This window comes from Cnephaeus nilssonii (genome assembly GCF_951640355.1).
Source record: "Cnephaeus nilssonii genome assembly, chromosome: 18".
NCBI lineage: Eukaryota > Metazoa > Chordata > Mammalia > Chiroptera > Vespertilionidae > Cnephaeus > Cnephaeus nilssonii.
Genome location: NC_137089.1, coordinates 36820105 through 36839694, shown reverse-complemented (window position 1 = coordinate 36839694; position 19590 = coordinate 36820105). Strand labels below are relative to the sequence as shown.

General features: G+C 38.1%; 1 protein-coding gene across 7 annotated transcripts in view; it reads right to left on the bottom strand.

Moving 5' to 3' along the window:
* CSPP1 (centrosome and spindle pole associated protein 1) overlaps positions 1-19590 on the bottom strand; it is a 113156-nt gene that overhangs the window by 68063 nt on the left and 25503 nt on the right. For 6 of the 7 annotated variants that reach the window (XR_013814935.1, XM_079796240.1, XM_079796241.1 and 3 more), the window contains 5 exons: positions 16644-16724; positions 15610-15708; positions 12939-13378; positions 4581-4679; positions 2832-2899 (listed from right to left, as the gene is read on the bottom strand). Coding sequence is in view for 6 of the 7 variants with exons in the window: in XM_079796240.1 (XP_079652366.1) it covers positions 2832-2899; positions 4581-4679; positions 12939-13378; positions 15610-15708; positions 16644-16724 (787 nt within the window). In the remaining variant the exon portion in view is untranslated. The remainder of the gene's footprint in view (positions 1-2831; positions 2900-4580; positions 4680-12938; positions 13379-15609; positions 15709-16643; positions 16725-19590) is intronic. The other variant, XM_079796244.1, reaches the window with a different exon arrangement.

The following is a 19590-nucleotide window of genomic DNA, read 5'->3' as shown; positions in this document are numbered from 1 at the left end:
CCCCCCAATATATTATTTCTGCTCTAAGCAGTCAATTGTCTTATTTTTAAAATAAAACAAAGAGCTCTAAATGAAGTCCCTCCCTCCTCCCTCCTCCTCCCTCCCTCCCTCCTTCCCTCACTCCCTCCCTCCTTTCTTCTCTTCCACTTGTTCTAAAATCAATGGAAAAAATATCCTTGGGTGAGGATTAAAAAACAAAAAAATAAAGTTGACACAGGAAATAAGGCTCTCTTTATCATGACAAGTTAACATAGCAAATCAAGATGCTTATGTTAAGCTATGTCCTTCATTTCTATAAAGAGAAAGTGTGGATTATGATCATGATTGGAACAAAGCACCTTCTCAGAAATTACATGGAAAGAACATGGGAAAGTGTGTCTATCAAAACAATAAAAAGACCTTTGAGAGAAACCAAGATGGCGGCATAGGTAAACACCTAAACTGCTGCTTCGCACAACAATTTCAAAACTACAACTAAAAGACAAAACGGAAATCATCCAGAACCACAGGAAGGCTGGCTAAGCGGAAATTCTACAACTAGAAGGAAAGAGAAAAGCGCACTGAGACTCAGAGGAGCTGCGGAGAGGACTGGCAACTGAGTGCGCGGCTGACTTTCTCAAGCAGGAGGGAGACAAAAGCTCCCGACTGCACTGAACTCCAGTTCCGGGCGAGACTCTGGGGACCCAGACTCATACGGGGTGAAACTGGACTGTCAGGAAAGAGAAAAGCACACTGAGACTCAGAGGACCCTGCCGAAGGAAGAGGTACCGAGGCGCACACGCGAAGAGGGCAGGCAACTGAGTACACGGCTGGCTTTCTCAAGCGGGAGGGAAACAAAAGCTCCCGACTGCACTGAACTCCAGTTCCGAGCGAGACTCTGGGGACCCAGACTCATTCGGGGAGAAACTGGACTGTCTGGCAGCGGGCAGAACTCAAGGGCAGCTTTCTCTCAGAGGTGCTTGCAGCGATTACCACGGGACACTGAGACACAGGGGCCTATTAGGGCAGGGCTGACGGGAAACCAATGCTGTCTGCTCCGCCCTGAGACTCCGCCCCATCCAAGCTGAGCACAGAGGCTTTTGCAAGTCTTGTCTCATAAGGGTGTCTCCAGCACAGAAGTTTTCTCAGCGTAGACACAGCTGATCCTCATAGCCAATTGGCCTGGAGGTCAATTCCTCCCAGGGATACCAACAACAATCAAGGCTTAACTACAACAAGACTGTGCACAAAGCCCACAAAGGGGTGCACCAAGACTGTCCACCTCAGGTAACTGGGGAGGCTGAGTCACTGGGCCCTATAGGACACCTAGCACACAAAGCCACTCTATCAACTCAGGGAAGCAGCCAAAATGTGGAGACAAAGAAACAGGTCACAAATGAAAGAAATGGAGGAAAGCAAACGACTGGATATAGAGTTCAAAACCACGGTTATAAGGTTTTTCAAGAATTTTCTAGAAAAGGCTGATAAATTTAGCGAGATGCTCGAGGATATGAAAAGGGACCAACTAGAAATTAAGCATACACTGACTGAAATAAAAAGTATTATACAGAGATCTAACAGCAGAATAGAGGATCACAAGAATCAAGTCAAAGATTTGAAATACAAAGAAGCAAAAAACACTCAGAAAAGCAAAAAGAACAAAGAACCCAAAAATATGAAGATAGTGTAAGGAGCCTCTGGGACAACTTCAAGTGTACCAACATCCCAATTATGGGGGTGCCAGAAGAAGAGAGAGAGCAAGATACTGAAAACCTATTTGAAGAAATAATGACAGAAAACTTCCCCACCTGGTGAAAGAAATAGACTTATAAGTCCAGGAAGTACAGAGAACCCCAAGCAAAAGGAATCCAAAGAGGACCACACCAAGACACATCATAATTAGCTCTAATCGGTTTGGCTCAGTGTATAGAGCGTCGGCCTGCGGACTGAAAGGTTCCAGGTTCGATTCCGGTCAAGGGCATGTACCTGGTTGCGGGCACATCCCCAGTAGGGGGTGTGCAGGAGGCAGCTGATCGATGTTTCTCTCTCATCGATGTTTCTAACTCTCTATCCCTCTCCCTTCCTCTCTGTAAAAAATCAATAAAATATATATATTTTTTAAAAAGACACATCATAAAATGCCAAGAGCAAAAGACAAACAGAGAATATTAAAAACAGCAAGAGAAAAACAAGTTAGTTACCTACAAGGGAGCACCCATACGACTGTCAGCTGATTTCTCAACAGAAACTATGCAGACCAGACGGGAGTGGCAAGAAATATTCAAAGTGATGAATAGCAAGAACCTACAACCAAGATTACTCTACCCAGAAAAGCTATCATTCAGAATTGAAGGGCAGATAAAGAGCTTCACAGATAAGAAAAAGCGAAAGGAGTTCATCACCGCCAAACCAGTATTATATGAAATGCTGAAAGGTATTCTTTAAGATGAGGAAGAAGAAAAAGGTAAAGATAAAAATTATGAACAACAAATACCTATCTATCAACAAGTAAATCTAAAAATCAAGTGAATAAAAAAATCTCATGAACAGAATAAACTGGTGAATATAATAGAATCAGGGGCATAGAAAGGGAGTGGACTGACAATTCTCGGGGGGGGGGGGGAAGGTGTGTGGGGGGTGCGGGAAGAGACTGGACAAAAATCATACACCTATGGATGAGGACAGTGGGAGGGGTAAGGGCAGAGGGTGGGTGGGAACTGGGTGGAGGGGAGCAATGGGGGGAAAAAGAAGAACAATTGTAATAATCTGAACAATCAAGATTTATTAAATAAATAAATAAAGACCTTTTATGAAACACTCTACAAATCTAATCAACTGAAGTTTGCACATACCAAAGAGCATCCCCGCAAAAGGACTACAGATTTCTCGGGTAGATTTGGATGCTTCATTGTCTCGAGCACTAAAACAAAAACAAAAAGAATTAAACCCAAGTAATTTTCAGAAAACAAAAATTAGAGTAAAAAGTAGTTATGTGTTATTGGCCTTTAAAATACTAGATGTTATGATAGTTACATCTTTTTAAAGTTAGGGTAAAATTATGGCATTTCTATCTTTATATAGTGGGGCCCCAATGTATTCGGGCTTCTTTTTCTTGAGCCTTCTCCGCTGGCTCTATAGATTCCTAATAAAACCTTTCTTTTTTTTAAATAAGAAGTTATCTCAGTCAAGAAAATGAATATAAGTAGACATCTTTTTTTAAAAGGAAAATGGTGATACCTATACACAGACTTAGAAATGATCATCCCTAAAAGACTCCTTCCTAGAAATTTAAGTCCCTCACAGAACCTTCATTAACTAGACCCAAACAACAAAATCTCTTCTCTTAAGCACTTTTTAAAATACTAGAGGCCCTGTGCACGAAATTCATGCACTGGAGTGGGGGGGGGGGGTCCCCCTCAGCCTGGCCTGCGCCCTCTTGCAGTCTGGGACCCCTCGGGCCTAAGCTGGCAGGTGGACATCCCTCTCACAGTCCCGAACTCCTCACTCCTTACCGCCCGCCTGCTCGCTGCTCCTTAGCACTGCCGCGGATGCGGGGGAGGCTCCTGACACCACTGCTGCACTCAGCAGCCATCAGCCCGGCTTCTGGCTGAGCAGTGCTCCCCCTGTGAGGGCGCACTGACCACCAAGGGGCAGCTCCTGCATCGAGCGTCTGCCCCATGGTGGTCAGTGTGCATCATAGTGACCGATCATTCTGGTTGTTCTGCTGTAATGTTCGCTTAGGCTTTTATTATATAGATATATTTTACTAATTTCAGAGAGGAAGGGAGAAATAGAAACATCAATGATGAGAAAATATCATTGATTGGCTGCCTCCTGCATGCCCCCTACAGGGAATTGAGGGAACTGTGACTTCCTGGTTCATACTAGTAGATCAACACTCAGCCACTGAGCCACACCGGCCGGACTATCTCAAGCACTTTTATGAATTACTTTGTTTGAAAGAAAATAGACACTGTTCCTGATACATGACAATATTATTTTCATTATACACTAAAGATTCAGAAGCACTTATCCTTATTTATGATACAAGAAAGCCAAGAAAATGATAAACTATAGAGAACATGAATATAAAATGCATATCATTTCCTTCCTTTTCAAACATGAGAGAATTATATATGAACACCATTTTACAATATAAGCATAAAATTATCTACTCAATAAGCTGAAAATAAAAAACAAAATTTTGAAAGGAAAACTCATTGCGAAATATTTTCAATTTATTTCCAGTTAAGTTATACCACCCACTTAACTCCAAGATTATTTTAAATTGATTTGTATTGTATGTTTATTTCTCCGTTCATTGCTTAAAATATATACACTTTAAAATGACAGGGACTTATTAAGATCATCTTGGCATACTTTCTCATCAAAACTTGCCCTTCAAAAGAATGCTGTAAAGTACTGAAATTTTTCATTTAACACAACTCTCCCCCCCTTCCAAACCTTTTCTTCCAATTCCTTCCTAATAAGGAAATCTGTTAAAAAACTATCTTTCCACTTTTCAATAAGCCGGTTTTAGCAGGTGCTGTTTCACAGTGTATGCAATGATTGAAGGGCAGAATTTACATTACATACTATACCTTTTGTTTCCAGCAGATGAAATTCGTATGTTTGACTGTCCTGTGACATCATCACCATACTCCACAGGAGGCACATTCCCTCGTCTGTTCCCGTATAGCCTTAAAAACACATTAGCTTATAGAGCTTGTTCCACATACAGTGGACCTATGTCTTTGGTGTTTGTGCATTTCATGTTGGAAATATTAAAGGGAACAAAGTGTTATAGTGAAATTTTACTGTAAACATGTTTTAAAATTAATGTGAATAGATTTGATTCAAATATGATCAGCTGGTTAGTAAAATACACTAAGAGTTCGGATTTCGTAATCTTTAAAACAAAAGAAGGTCATTATAAATTATTTCATTATAACATCTAGAAATTTTTAACTTGAAAACTATGCACATACTATACTTTTTCTCACTCCTTTACTCAAATACTATTTATTGAGCATCTACTAAATGCCAAGTTAAATTCTAGGCACAGGATATATGGACATGGTCCTTGCCCTCAGGAAGATCATAGTCAATTTTCAAAATGAGATCATTTTCTTAATTAAAATTCATAGATTCTGGGAATTATTTCACTGCATAGACAAACCTTTATAACTTAAAAACATAGCCGTAGATTTACCATTTAATTAAATCAAATGTAACAAGCCACAACATTTGTTAACAGTGTAAATCACATGAAAGAATAAAGATTAGCAATAGGTGCATAGAAAACATCATAAACAGACTGATGCATGGCTAGAAAATGATTAGTTTACTTACTAGGTCATAACAACAAGAAAAGATTAAAAAATAATTTTTAATGTTTTTCAATTTATGTGTTTTTTTTTCCATTTGGCAAACATTGATTTCTTTAGCTTAATTTCTCATACCAGAAAAACATGATCATTTATATCAACATTTATAGGCATCCATGAAAATCACCATTTCCTAAGTCACAGTTCTTTACATGGCAGTTAAACTACATTGTCTCTAAAGAGGGCTACTAGAAAAAAAAATATGGCTGTTAAATATTTTAGGTGAATTTCATTATCACATTAAGAAAAATGGCAATTTTCAGCAGAAAAGGAACTTCTCATTCTCCACAGAGCCAGCATATAACATTCACTTGTTTCCATCACACGAGCCATTGTCAATAAGATCTGTGGGGAAAAGACTCTACAGGATTATAACCTTACTAAAGTATGACCTGGCATGACATAAATGTCTCCCATTTTTTATCCATACCTAAAACAACAGAACCCTCCACAGGCCCTTTCAAAAAGAATTTCAAATTTATTTCAATTCATCGAAATACGGCTGGTCTTCTATCTAAAGTCTAGGTGCTTGAATCTTTTAAAATGACACATAAGTTTAGTGTTATTCTGTACTTCTGCTGCTTAAAGAACAGATAAGTATAAAATCAAATTTGCAATTAAAACAACGCCAAGCAACCAGATTTAGTTATACTGGATCTGTGTAACACACGTGAGCAGAAAGGGGTTAACAGAGGAGGCCTGAGACTGCCTATCCTTAGAAAGGTCTAGTAGCAAGGCTGGCCCTTGTCTGGCACCTGGGAACACAGATTTAGGGAGGGGTCCCACCATTCCTAGAACTGAAAAGAATGGCTCACTGTGCCTAAACCAGGGATGGGGAACCTTTTCTCTGCCAAGGGCCATTTGGATATTTGTAACATCATTTGAGGGCCAAACAAAATTATCAACTTAAAAATTGGCCTGCTACATTTGGTCAAACATTTAATTAACTCACCCTAATGCCTTGGCAGGGCCAGACCAACTGATTTCTCAGGCCTTATACGGCCCATGGGCCAAAAGTTCCCACTCCTGGCCTAAACTGTTTGTACAAACAATATAGTTTATGTTAACATCTGCTTTCCTCCAGAAAGTCTGGGATTTGGGTACAAATAGGAAAAGGGTGCCTATGTAACCAGCCCCCAGTAAAAACAGTGGGACTGAGTCTATAATGAGCTTTCATGGTAGACAACATTTCACCCATGTTGTCACAAATGGATACTGGAAGAATTAAACATGTCGTGTGCGACTCCACTGGGAGAAAACTCTTGGAAGCTTGGCCTGGTTGCCTCTGGACTTTGTTCCATGCACCTTTTTCCTTTCCTGATTTTATTTTATATCCTTTCAACTATAATAAGTCATAGCCAGGAATATAACTATACACAAAGTCCTGTGAGTCCTCCTTAGGAATCCCTGAACCTGGGGGTGGTCTTGCGAACCCTCAAAACAACAGACAAAAGTAAACTTACTGATGTGGTACAGAGGTGCCTAGACCACGTTTTCAGATACAGAAAAATTCCAAGTTATGAATTTTTAAAAACATCACTTGGGATTAAATCAAAATTAACCAGAACTGAAGGCTACTTACACATACAAAAATTCTTTCTGAAATTTATCAAAGAGTTTGTGGTTTCCTGCACTTTCTAAGTTTGAACTTGCATTTCTAGCTTATTTTTATAAACTATACCAAAGTACAATATCTAAAGCACCTACATGAGCCGAGACCGGTTTGGCTCAGTGGATAGAGCGTCGGCCTGCGGACTGAAGGGTCCCAGGTTCGATTCCGGTCAGGGGCATGTACCTTGGTTGCGGGCACATCCCCAGTGGGGGGTGTGCAGGAGGCAGCTGATCGATGTTTCTAACTCTCTATCCCTCTCTCTTCCTCTCTGTAAAAAATCAATAAAATATATATTAAAAAAAAAAATAAAATAAAGCACCTACATGAAACATGTTTAGTAAGTTCTTTAGTATATAGAGACATCTTAATAAAGCAAACACTATAAATTACAGAAAGTTAGATGATTTTATTTATGTAGAAGGTAAAGATCTCTGCTAAATTCTACAGTAAAATTACAAAGATTTCCTAATGGACAGGGCATATAAAAGATAGTTGAGTCCTGGCTGGTTTTGCTCAGTGGATAGAGCGTTGGCCTGTGTACTGAACGGTCTCAGGTTTGATTCCAGCCAAGGGCACATGCCTGGGTTGCAGGCTCAATCCCCGGTAGGGGGTGTGCAGGAGGCAGCCAATCAATGATTCTCCCTCATCATTGATGTTTCTATCTCTCCCTCTCCCTTCGCCTCTAAAATCAATAAAATATTTTTATAAAAAGAGATAGTTGAAGGTGGGCTCCTTCACTAAAGAAAAATATTTATTAATGAAATTATAAAAGTCCCCCTGTCTCTGATAATTACAATAAAGTCAAAACTGGAGAAATATTTAAGAATCCAAAAATGAGCAGAGATATGTATTTCACTAAAAAGGACAAAATAAAATTTTAAGGTATCCTATTCAATTTTATGAAATGACTGGCATAAATTATAAGTTATTAATACAAGACATAAAATAAATAAGAAAACTAGAAAGGAACCTTACAAGCTGTGAAGGCAAATTATAGTTTAAAAAGTTAGCAACCTTACTATCTATTAAAACCTATATAATAAAAGAGTAATATTCAAATTGACCAAACAGTGGAACAACCGGTTGCTATGATGTGCACTGACCACCAGGGGGCAGACACTCTATGCAGGAGCTGCCCCCTGGTGGTCATTGTGCTCCCACAGGGGTAGTGCCACTCAGCCACAAGCCGGGCTGACTAAGGATGTCTGACTGTGGCTTAGGCCCGCTAAGCCATCAGTAGGACATCCCCTTAGGGCTCCCAGACTGCTAAAGGGTGCAGGCAGAGCTGAAGGACAACCCCCCTACCCCCTCCACCCCGCCACAGTGAATGAATGTTGTGCACGGGGCCTCTAGTATCTGTATAACTGTAATGGAATTTCCCTCATTTATTAAAGTTTCTTTTATATTTTTAATAAATTTAACATTTAATCACTCTTAACTATCCCTGTTAGCTCACTTTAACAGCTTTTATGGTGGTCTTACAATTTATTTTAGAAACTTTTACAGAGGCAAATGAAGTCCTCTCTGCAGAGAAAGAAGTTTGACCACTGCTTTCTCTCTTCAATCCTTTCAACACTGAGGGTGAATGACAGATGGTGATCTCCAGAAGCAATGAACTCAATCAATACCTAAGATCAGCCTGATTCTAGTCAGAGTACAAGAGTTCAGTTTAGGTCCAGTTTGTCCCTGAGTTTAGCTATGGCTTTAGAGCCAGTACCAGATTAAAATGATCCCTGTGACCCAGAACTACCTAACTAGCCTATGATTTTAAATCAACAAGTTCACTTATCACACCTCAATCCATTCGGTTTTGTCAGCAAGGGACAGACCTCACAAAAGAAAAAAGTTTGCTTACTTTGACATAGAAAATCAGATTTGCGTGAGGGAATAAATGTAAAATAGTTTCACCATCCTACTATCAAAAAAAAAAAGTTAAAGGTTATGTTAAATTGAAAAGGCTTTGTTCTCTAATTCCTTGAATTAGGTTCAAATCTCAAAGCCCAAAGAAACCAGGTATAGGCTAGACGCCAAGATTACTCTAAAAATTAACACGTTTATCTTATTTTTAAAAATTAGTCTCTTATAGAAGAAAAGCGAATTGTTTGAAACCACAGGTATTTTCAGCTAACTTACATGTAAATGAACAACTCCTAAATGATAATGAATAACTTAAACTACTGCAGAAATAAATTGACAATGTTTTTTGCTATGAGAATAACACATTATAGAAATAAAATATTTACCATCTGTTGGTCCTACATTTAATACAGTTCATAGGGAGGAAGAATCTAATGTCTCCTTACTTAAAGAAATCACCTAATTCATAATAATGGTTACATCACCTTATTTCATATTAAGAATTTCTCTAATGTGAATGAATTCTGCTACTAAGTGTGCACAAAAGTTTTTAAAAAAAATACAGAGCTATAACTATATTTTTCTCATTGTTTTCAATTGTTTCCCAATTTTTACATTTACTTTAATTCCATAACAGTTTTTCAAATATCAACCCCATCTTTAAAGTGAGGAAAATAATTAAAATGTTCCTTCTAAAGATAAATGAAAATTACTTATAAGAAAAAAAGTAATACCAAATTAAGTAACTCATGTTCTAATAAGCCATTCCTCCTCATTTATGTCTTTGTATTAAGCATGCACACTTCTTAAAATGTCCTACACTAAAAACCTATGTGGCTAACACACAGATTCTAATTTCAGATGGAGTATTATCTCAGAATTTTATTAAATGACTTAAGATTACAAACTATCAAATATTAAGAGTTAAGCTGAAGTGCAAGCTACATTAATCATAAAAAACTAAAAAAAAAAAAAAAAAAAAAACTAAAAAAGCCAGCAGCATTTTTAATGCTAAAAATGTCCTTTACTCATTAACTCTGGTTATAGAGTAAAACATAAGATGGCAATATATTAACTTCTATAACTCAAGTTAATAATAAAGACGAGGATGACTATATTTTAAAAGTGCCTATAAATTTCTAAGTATTATAAGACACTACTACTTTCAAATTTAGAAAGCTCCAAAAACATAAATTTTAATTAAATTGGTAAATACATCTGAATAAATACACACACACAGATTTCAACTGTCAAGCAAAGTTAACCACCTTGTTAACTATTAAAAACACTGCCAGTAATTATTAGCTTAGAAAAGTAAAATCATTTCTGGGCTCTAGTTTTCTTTCCCGCATTTAACATGGGGAAATAAATCATTAATAAATACATATAGTATATGAAAAGTTTATAGGGAAATTGAAAAGAACTAAGACCACCCAGCCAGTGTAGGTCAGTGGCTGAGCATCAACCCAACCCATGCACCAAGAGGTCGCCAGTTCTATTCCCAGTCAAGGCACATCCCCTGATTGTGGGCTCAATCCCCGGTGGGGGCTGTGTAGGAGGCAGCCAATTGAAGTTGCTTTCTCATCAATGTTTCTATCTCTTTATCCCTTCCTATCACTCTAAAAACCAATAAAAACATATTTTTTAAAAGAACAAAACTAAGACCAAAAGTATAAATTAAAAAATATTCAAAATCTTAACTAGAATTTATCACACGCTAACTTTTGAAAGAAAAAAGAGAAGGGAAACTTAGAATGAAGGAAAATTAATTTTGTATTTCTCACAATCAGTTATAATTTTTTTATCAAGAACTTCTGGTTAAGATTATAGTATACTAGAGGCCTGGTGCATGAATTTGTGCACAGGTGGGTCCCTCAGCGTGGCCGGAGATCAGGGCCAATTGGCCCAATCGTGGGGGGCCGGCTGGCTAGGGGGAGGGACCGCAGGAAGTTGTCCAGGAAGGGGGAGGGACCACAGGAGGTTGGCCAGCCAGCCCCCCATATAGGGGCCGATTGGAGGGGCCAGCTGGCCAGGAGGAGGGACCGTGGGAGGTTGGACGGTTGCAGGAGGTTGGCTGTGGGAGCGCACTGACCACCAGGGGGCAGCTCCTGAGTTGAGCATCTAGTCAGTGCACATCATAGCGACCAGTCCACTGGTCGTTTGGTTGTCTGGTCACTTAGGCTTTTATATATATAAAGAGTAAATGGTTAGAACAAGAGACCAAATGCAGTTACACATTCCTTTAGTTTTAAAAATTTCACTAACAAAGTCATTTTTCTGACTACCACTCTGCCTGTTAAATAAAACCTACTCAATGATCAATGTGGGGTTTTTTTCGTTGTTGTTTTTTTTGCTGGAAATAAGAAATCCACTAATCTGAAATACAGAAATTCAATTTTAACCTCAATTGCCATGCCGACATGTGTGACAAACCTTACACTAGAAATTTATGCATTAACAAGCTAGAAGTAACATACAATAATCACATTTTGAAGAATTACTTTTAGAAACTTTGAAATGTGTAACAGGAATTATTCTCACTCATTCTCATTTAAACTAATCATAAAATACTACTTGAAAAAGATAATACAGAAAAAGTTCATTTATGGGGTACATAAGAAAATAAGATAGTGCTCAAATAATTAGGCTAAAATTCATTAGTTCATGTATAATATCATCACAGGGTATAATTACAAATAGAATAGGCAAAGCAACAACCTTATAATAAGTTTCATGAAATCCCAAATTTAAAAGGTATGCATTACATTACATTCCAAAGGTAAACAAACACGATAAGGAAAAAAGTCCTCATGTACAAAGACGGTAGCACCACGAGTCCAAGATTACCTGCAGTTCCCCAGTTGGTAATTTTTTTAGATCAGGCTGCCTTTGAATACCTTCTGACATAAACATTTTCAAATATAACAATTATAGGATTTGGAGCATTTTTTAAAGTACAAACAATTGGATTCAAATCAGAGATCATTACAGTTGGCATTGCAACATTCTAGTCCTTCATTCAAATTACTTAAATTGAGGTGAATATTAAAAAGATTGAGTGAGCAGAACATAATAGCTACAGAATAAAGAGAAGACCCAAAACTGTAAAGGCTTTGTATTATTAATTAGAATACTGAATGTTCAGCATTATGTCTCAGAAAATTTCCTAAAATACTAAAAAAAGTAATCTATTTGGACAAATAAATTAAACAGGTCCCCTTAAATGCTCCAAATTTAGATTTAAACCTTTCACGTTAACAAGTCAATGGCAAATACAGGACCCTGCCATATTTCTATCTCCAAATTAAAAGTTATGTTGAAGTATAGCAAGTTTTAAGTATTAAGACAAATGACTAAAAAATAAGAAATTACAAATAGCATTACAAAAACAATCATCCAAAGAAACTGAAAAGCGTGTGAAAATCTGATTCAAAAAAAATTACTGCCATTTCACTTAAATGTTCAATAAGTAACTTAAAAACAAAGAAATATACTGATAAAAGGATTTAGAACATAGGAACATTAACGGAATAAACTATATTTCATCTATTTTAAGGTGTTCTTTTTGACCCACATTCTAATATCTGAAATTAGCCATCGACCTGGTTTTATGTCAAGTTCTTGCAGAGAGGAGCTAATGTCCTGCCAGTCACCTAGGGGCACTGTGAAGGTGAGACAACTCTGAATCTCCCCTCCAGGTTTTTTTGGACAATACGGGCAGCATGAATTCGAACTGCAAACCTAAGTCAGTACTAGCTGACCATTCAATTCCCAAGGAAGTTACTTTTTACTCCCTCTTCTCAGTGCCAAGTTTGAGGCATGGAAGTTTTTCTGTCCATTTCTGTGGGAAAGTTTATTTCCCATTTAATTTTACATAAAAGTTGCAGTTTTTCAGTGTTCCAGCTTTATGACAGGATCCTTTTCTCCCCATCTTGAGTGTTTTCTTTGTTACCACAGTGGCACATAAAATAATGGCGTAACTTAAAGCTGACAGCATCTTAGAATTAAATATGTAAATCAAATGAAACTGATTCTACCTAATATGATAAAAAGTAACATCAATAATGAGCAAGTAAAGAAAATAAAAATGAAGTTGTAAATACCTGTCATTTGTATACACTCTCAAAGGTCTTCTATCATAATCACTTTCATATCTAAACCTCTCGTCCATTTCTTCACTTACTTCAGGATCTTGGTCTGGTATATAATACTGTTTGTCCAAGACACGATCTTCATTAAACCTGCTAAATCTTCTATCTGGAATGTCAACCTTGCTGGCAAACCTTTGATGTTTTTTATTGGAAATGTCCACTTCTTCATTCGTTTTTTTAGTGATTCTTCTATTCCTTAATTCAATTTCATCATCTAGTTGTCGATATCTGTCCTCCTCTAGTCGTCTTTGGTTTAGAAGTTCTTCATATGCCTCTGAAGGAGTTAAGACATCTCTCCTGGGACCTTCTGAATTCTGGCAAGATGTTTTTATTTGTGAAAGTACATCAGGTTTAATTGGACCAATAGGTTTTTTATTTCTTTGACTTTTATGCTGGTCAATTAAAAAAAAAAAGAAAAGCTTTTAATGAGATGCTGTTTCTTAAAGGGTAATTAAACTCTCAAATAATGCTTAGTCTATTAATCATCTCAATTCTAAGGATTAATCACCCATAAGCGATACCTTATCTTTAGGAAAAAAACTTCAGAATTTACATCCTTTAATAATACTTAATAAATGTCAAATATATAGATAACAGTAATATGGATAAAGTGGATATAAAAGGAAAGATAAACTAAATGCAAATTCCTATCCCAGGAGATATTAAGCATACTTTGGCAGCTAAATATTGCTTCAAAATATTTCAAATTAAATTCTTTCTTAACACAAAGAATACAGAAAGTGATAAATTTTTTGGCTCTCATAACATCAACTATCCTTAAATTTGGAAAAGAAAAATAAAAAAATTAATATATATATATATATACACACACACACTGTCAATATAAAGGAAAACACTTAAAAATAAATAAATAGCCCTCACCAATTTGGCTTTGAGTGTTGTCCCATGTACCAAAAAGTCACCGGTTTGATTCCCGGTCAGGGCACATGCCCAGATTATGGGCTGGTTCCCCCGAGTAGGGGGCATGCAAGAGGCAGGTGATAAATATTTCTCTCTCACATTGATGTTTCTCTCTCTCTCCTATCTTCATCTATCTCTCAAAAAAAATTTTTTAAACATATTTTAAAAATAAATAAACAAAAATCACATACAACCAAATCTCTAAAATTAATGAAATTAAAAAGTAGGTTAAGTTCTTCACCTAAAAGTAGGTTAAGTCAGTTTTATGAGATAAAACCATTTGCAAATGTTTTGGTTTGATTTGGCTTTTTTTAAAACATTACGTTAAAAAACAAGTGAAATGTCTAACATAAAAATACAGGCAGTCCTCGGGTTACGTCGGACACGACATACGTTGTTTCATGGTTGCATCGCCATCTCCCATCCTATATAATAAAGAGTTAATATGCAAATGGTTGTCACACCCTCACACCATCATGCCATAACGGCTCAGACACTCAACGCTGAGGAGAAAGGAATGGGGACCAGCCAGGCACAAATGAGCTCGCGAGAGAGGAATGGGGACCAGCCAGGCACAAATGAGCTCGCGAGAGAGGGATGGGGACCAGCCAGGCACAAATGAGCTCACGAGAGAGGGATGGGGACCAGCCAGGCACAAATGAGCTCGCGAGAGAGGGATGGGGACCAGCCAGGCACAAATGAGCTCGCGAGAGAGGAATGGGGACCAGCCAGGCACAAATGAGCTCGCGAGAGAGGGATGGGGACCAGCCAGGCACAAATGAGCTCACGAGAGAGGGATGGGGACCAGCCAGGCTGCGGCCCACGCCTGCACCTGCAGCCCGGGAGAGGGACAAGCTGCCTGCCCCGCGGTCCCAGGCGCCAGCGGCTGTGTCTGCACCTGAGGCCCAGGAGAGGGACAAGCCGCCGGCCCCACAGTCCTGGGTGCCAACTGCTGCACCTGTGGCCCGGGAGAGAGACAAGCTGCTCGGCCCGCGGTCCCAGGCGCCTGTGGCTGTGGCCCAGGCAAAGCCACCCACCCTCGGTCCCCTGTGGCTGTGGCCAGCCTGGGTCCTGGGTGCCTGCAGCTGGCCAGACGGAGGGAAGCCTGGGTCCCAGGTGCCTGAGACTGGCCAGAGGAGGGAATCCTGGGTCCCGGGTACGGGGCAAGGCAGAGGTGGTTAGGGGCAATCAGGCTGGTAGGGGAGCAGTTAGGGGAGATCAGGCAGGCAGGCAGGCAGTTAGGAGCCAGCGGTCCTAGATTGCGAGAGGCAGTTGAACATCCCCTGAGGGGTCCCGGATTGGAGAGGGTGCAGGCCAGGCTGAGGGACCCTTCCCCCTACCCTGTGCACCAATTTCATGCACCAGGCCTCTAGTATATTTATTAAAAATAAAAAAAAGTTCCATGATTTCGATATATATACATATGTGCTTTATGTTTTTTATTATTTACCACAAGTAAAGGTCAGGAATTGTTATGTTTCTTTTAAATTTTTTTTACTGTTTCACTTCATTACTGCTGTGTATGTGCTCCATGTGAGTGACATAAGTGCTTATGTAGGTGGGTTCCCACTTACGGCGAAAATCGTGTTACGTCGCACCACAGAAACGGATCTCCGATGTAACCCAAGAACCTACTGTATTTCAAGTAAGTGCAAAATATTTATCTGTAGCATTAAAGATTTACTTTAAAAGCAACACCTACCTCAGTACTCTTTTCTACTTGTCTGAACTTTTCAGTGGATTCTTCCTTACCCTTGAGAAATTGATTGTATTCTTTGTTGCGTTCAAGTTTCAACCTTTCCTTAAAATAAACACCAAAAGGCAATGTTAACTTCTGCTTGAGAAAAAAGTACCTTAATGTTAAATCAGACACACAAATCAGTGATCTTGCCCAGAATTAAGTTTTACTAATAATTTCAAGGACAGTAGTTGCAAGGCACAGGAGAAGCAGGAGGTTACAGACCATCAGTGCAGCTCCCCTTTTTTATCATGTTAAAATGCCTAAGCATCACAACATGCTTAAGGCATGCCCCATAAATCCATGGATTCTAGGTTTATCAACAGCAATCCTAGATAATCCAGGTGCACTATGTCAAAATTATCATAAATAAATCTTTCCCACTAGTAAATGCACAGTGTGTTTGCCAGGAAGTCTGTCATTAGCATGTTCCCAAGGAGATCTGACCACATTACTTTCCTTCTTTCCTTTCCAGAGCTATCTCCTGCTCCAACTCCCACCCCCTCCCAAAAGGCCTGCTGCTAACCATTTTAAATATAAAAAAGTTAAATTATCATAGACAACAAAACATTATAATGTAAATGTTCTGTTGAAACCTCTAAAGAGTATGTACATGTATTTATGGCGTGACTGAAATAGACATTTAAATCGCCCCACACCCTCACCCTACATAAAGGCTCAGTATATTCGACCATCCATTCATTTTGCTGTGTTACAGAGCATAGACTTTACAGCTCAGGAACCAATGCTGGAAAATGTAAATTATGAATATTCAATTGATCAACATATTAAAGAAATATGTCACATTACATAGTTTTAAATGTTCAAAAAAATTTTTAAGCAGCACACCTAGAGACTCTTTAGACTTTTGGGAAAATACATATATTCAAGTACAGAAAATGATGGAATCTGTTTGCATTTAAATCCAGAATATGTTTTTTCATGATTGTGATCCCTCATAAAACTGCTACCCACAATAACTACTCCCATCTACCTACCTTGGCAGATAACCTGTCACCAATAGGAAGAGAAACTCCCAGAGTAGATGGATCTGTTTCACTCGTGGATAGAAAATTTTTCTGTGCATATACATATAAAAAATATATTATCTAATTGCCTTTATAAAGATTTCATAAATATGTCTTTAAGTTAGATATTCTAGGCTATTACATTATGCAGAGCAAAAAAATGAAATGGAGATGAAGACAGGAACTACAAATCTATAGAAATCATAATTAGGAAAAGAGAATTTTCTTCCAATCGACAACTCCCTGAAGAGGAGAATCAAATCTTAATTTTCATTTGCATTATATATATAGCTATTGATTCAGGGTGATTTTATAAAGCATGAGAAAAGAAGAAACTGTTTCTTAATTCATATTCCTCTTCACTCTTGATGCCCTACTATTCTTTTGTTAAGGAAAATTTACACTTCCTCACAAATATCCTATGCATGCTGCAATAACGTTATTTTTCCTACAATTGTAAGTGGCTATCTACTAAAATGTCAAAAGATATAAACTATGAAGACAGTTTCTTTATATATCCTTCCATTTTTGTTCAGTAAACATTTAGGTAATGCAGTGTAGTAGACAGAGCATTAGACTAGGAGTCAAAAGAGCTAAGTTCTAGAAGTAGCCCCCACACTTTTCTGATGTGCAACACTAAGCAAGTCACTTTACCTCCCTGACCCATACTTTCTTCTTCTATCAAATGAGAATGGTATCTGCTCTGCCTACTTACCAAAGCTGGTATTTGGGATCAAGGAAGATAAAAAATGTAATATCTCTTTGAATACTATAAAGCAAACACAAGGGACTAGTAAAAAAATTTATACAATCCCCAACTTGCTGATACTGCTGCTTAGTAGTATATAAGCAGCAGTATCAGTTTCTCTGTCTGTAAAACAGGAGTGTCATCTATATGAGTAGGTTATGATGATTAAATAATCAATAGTTATTAACCTGCCCAGCTCCATACCTCTTATTTATTCATTAAACAAGCAATTATTAACCATGTAATATTTTTCAGTTACTTTTTTCAAGGTGATTGGGAGAGAAAAATAAGTGTATGTTTCCTATAATCAAGGGACTTACAATTCAGTTGGGTAAACAAATAACTACAATACAATGTACTAACTACTACAATAGAGTTGTATTCAAAATATGGGAACAGACTAATAAAACTAAATTATTAATAAAGTTTCATTAAATCTAAATTTATTAATTTAATTTGTGCTACAAAAGCTAATCTGAAGGCTGGTAGAACTCTAAATTTATTTGTCAAGGGAATAACAAATATCAAGGCAAACAATAAACATAATCATTTGTAGAGTTATACATTTACAATAGAACACACTCCTGTTCCAATCCTGGGAAAAGAGAGATAAAGCACCTCACTCCTTCACTGAGCAATTCCCCACTCCCAATCCAGGTCCAGGATGATATTTGAAATTTTCAATATAATGAAAAAAATAAACAATAAGGCCAATACAATGAGTGTTGCAAAAAAAAAAAAAATTTTAACCATTCACCCATTCACCCATTCATTCAATAAATACTGAGTGCCTACTATGTTCAAAACTGATACATTTGAGACTCATCAGTGAAGAGAACAGACACCCTGCCTTCCTAAAGCTTACATTCAACAGGGGAAACTGACAAAAAATAATCAACATAATGTACATTAGAAGGTGATAAGTGCTAAGACAAAATCTAATAATAGAGGAATATGCAAATTAGCCGGGCGCCATAACGTCACAACCCATCTACAAGCGGTGGAGTGCTACAGGAGGGCAGGGCAGCAGGCAGAGAGCTACAAGAGGGCAGGGTGGGGCAGTAAGCTACAAGTGCACAGATTCATGCACAGGGCTACTAGTAAATATATACAAAGAACTGCCTACAGGTAGTCCAGGTTTCTAGGAAATAGGATTGGAAAAACAGAAATCTGGAATTCCCTTTTAGACATGTTCAACATGAGATACTCATTAAATTTCTAAGTGAAAATTTCAAATAGGCAGCCAAATACAAAAATTTGAGGTTCAGGAGAGAGGCCTGGGCTGAAAATATAAGTTTACTGAATCAATTTAATAACTGTTCTTCTGAGAATATGTCCTCCTTGCATTGTTAGATGGTCAAGTGTCTTTTAGTCTAAAAACAGGAAAGAACATGGTAGATATAGTAATTGTTTTAATGGTTCTCATTAACAAAGTTTAAAGATTTGATTTTTTTAAAATATTCATGCTATCTACAAGCCTGGGGTCCCAAAGCCACAAGAAATACAGAAAGAATGGGACTTGGAAAAGTGTACATAATCCAGGGGTCAAGGAAGCCACTGCAGCCACATCCCCATATCCTGTGTCATTTTCTTTTTCCTTTGCTTTCCTTTCCACTCTCCCTTTCTCAGATATCAACCAAAACTGTCTCTTTTATATTAAGGAATTACTGTTCCTCTATCACAACTACGTTGTTGATAATCCAACATCAAAAACTTCACAGACCCAAGAACAGACCTGGAGACAGGGAAGCATCAATTAGACTGTCGGACCTCAGAGGGAAGGTAGGGGAGGGTGGGGATAAGGGGGAGAGATCAACCAAAAGACTTGTGTGCATGCATGAGCCTAACCAGTGGTCACGGACAACGGGGGGGGGGGGGGGGGGGGGGGAGGCGTGGGGAGGGGTTTGGATGGGAATGGGGGGGATGAGGACAAATATGCAATACCTTAATCAATAAAGAAATTTTAAAAAAAACAACACTTCACAGTCCTTTGAATTTAAACATTTTTACTCCTTGATCTCTTTCCCTTTACTAAAGGCAATTTCTTCTTATGCCTCCCACCACCATTCTTTGTTTAAAATCATATATCTATGAAGTACTATAAAATCCACAAGTGAAAATGATAGCTATCAGAGGAAAAACCCATCCAATAAAGGGGGTTTGGGGAGA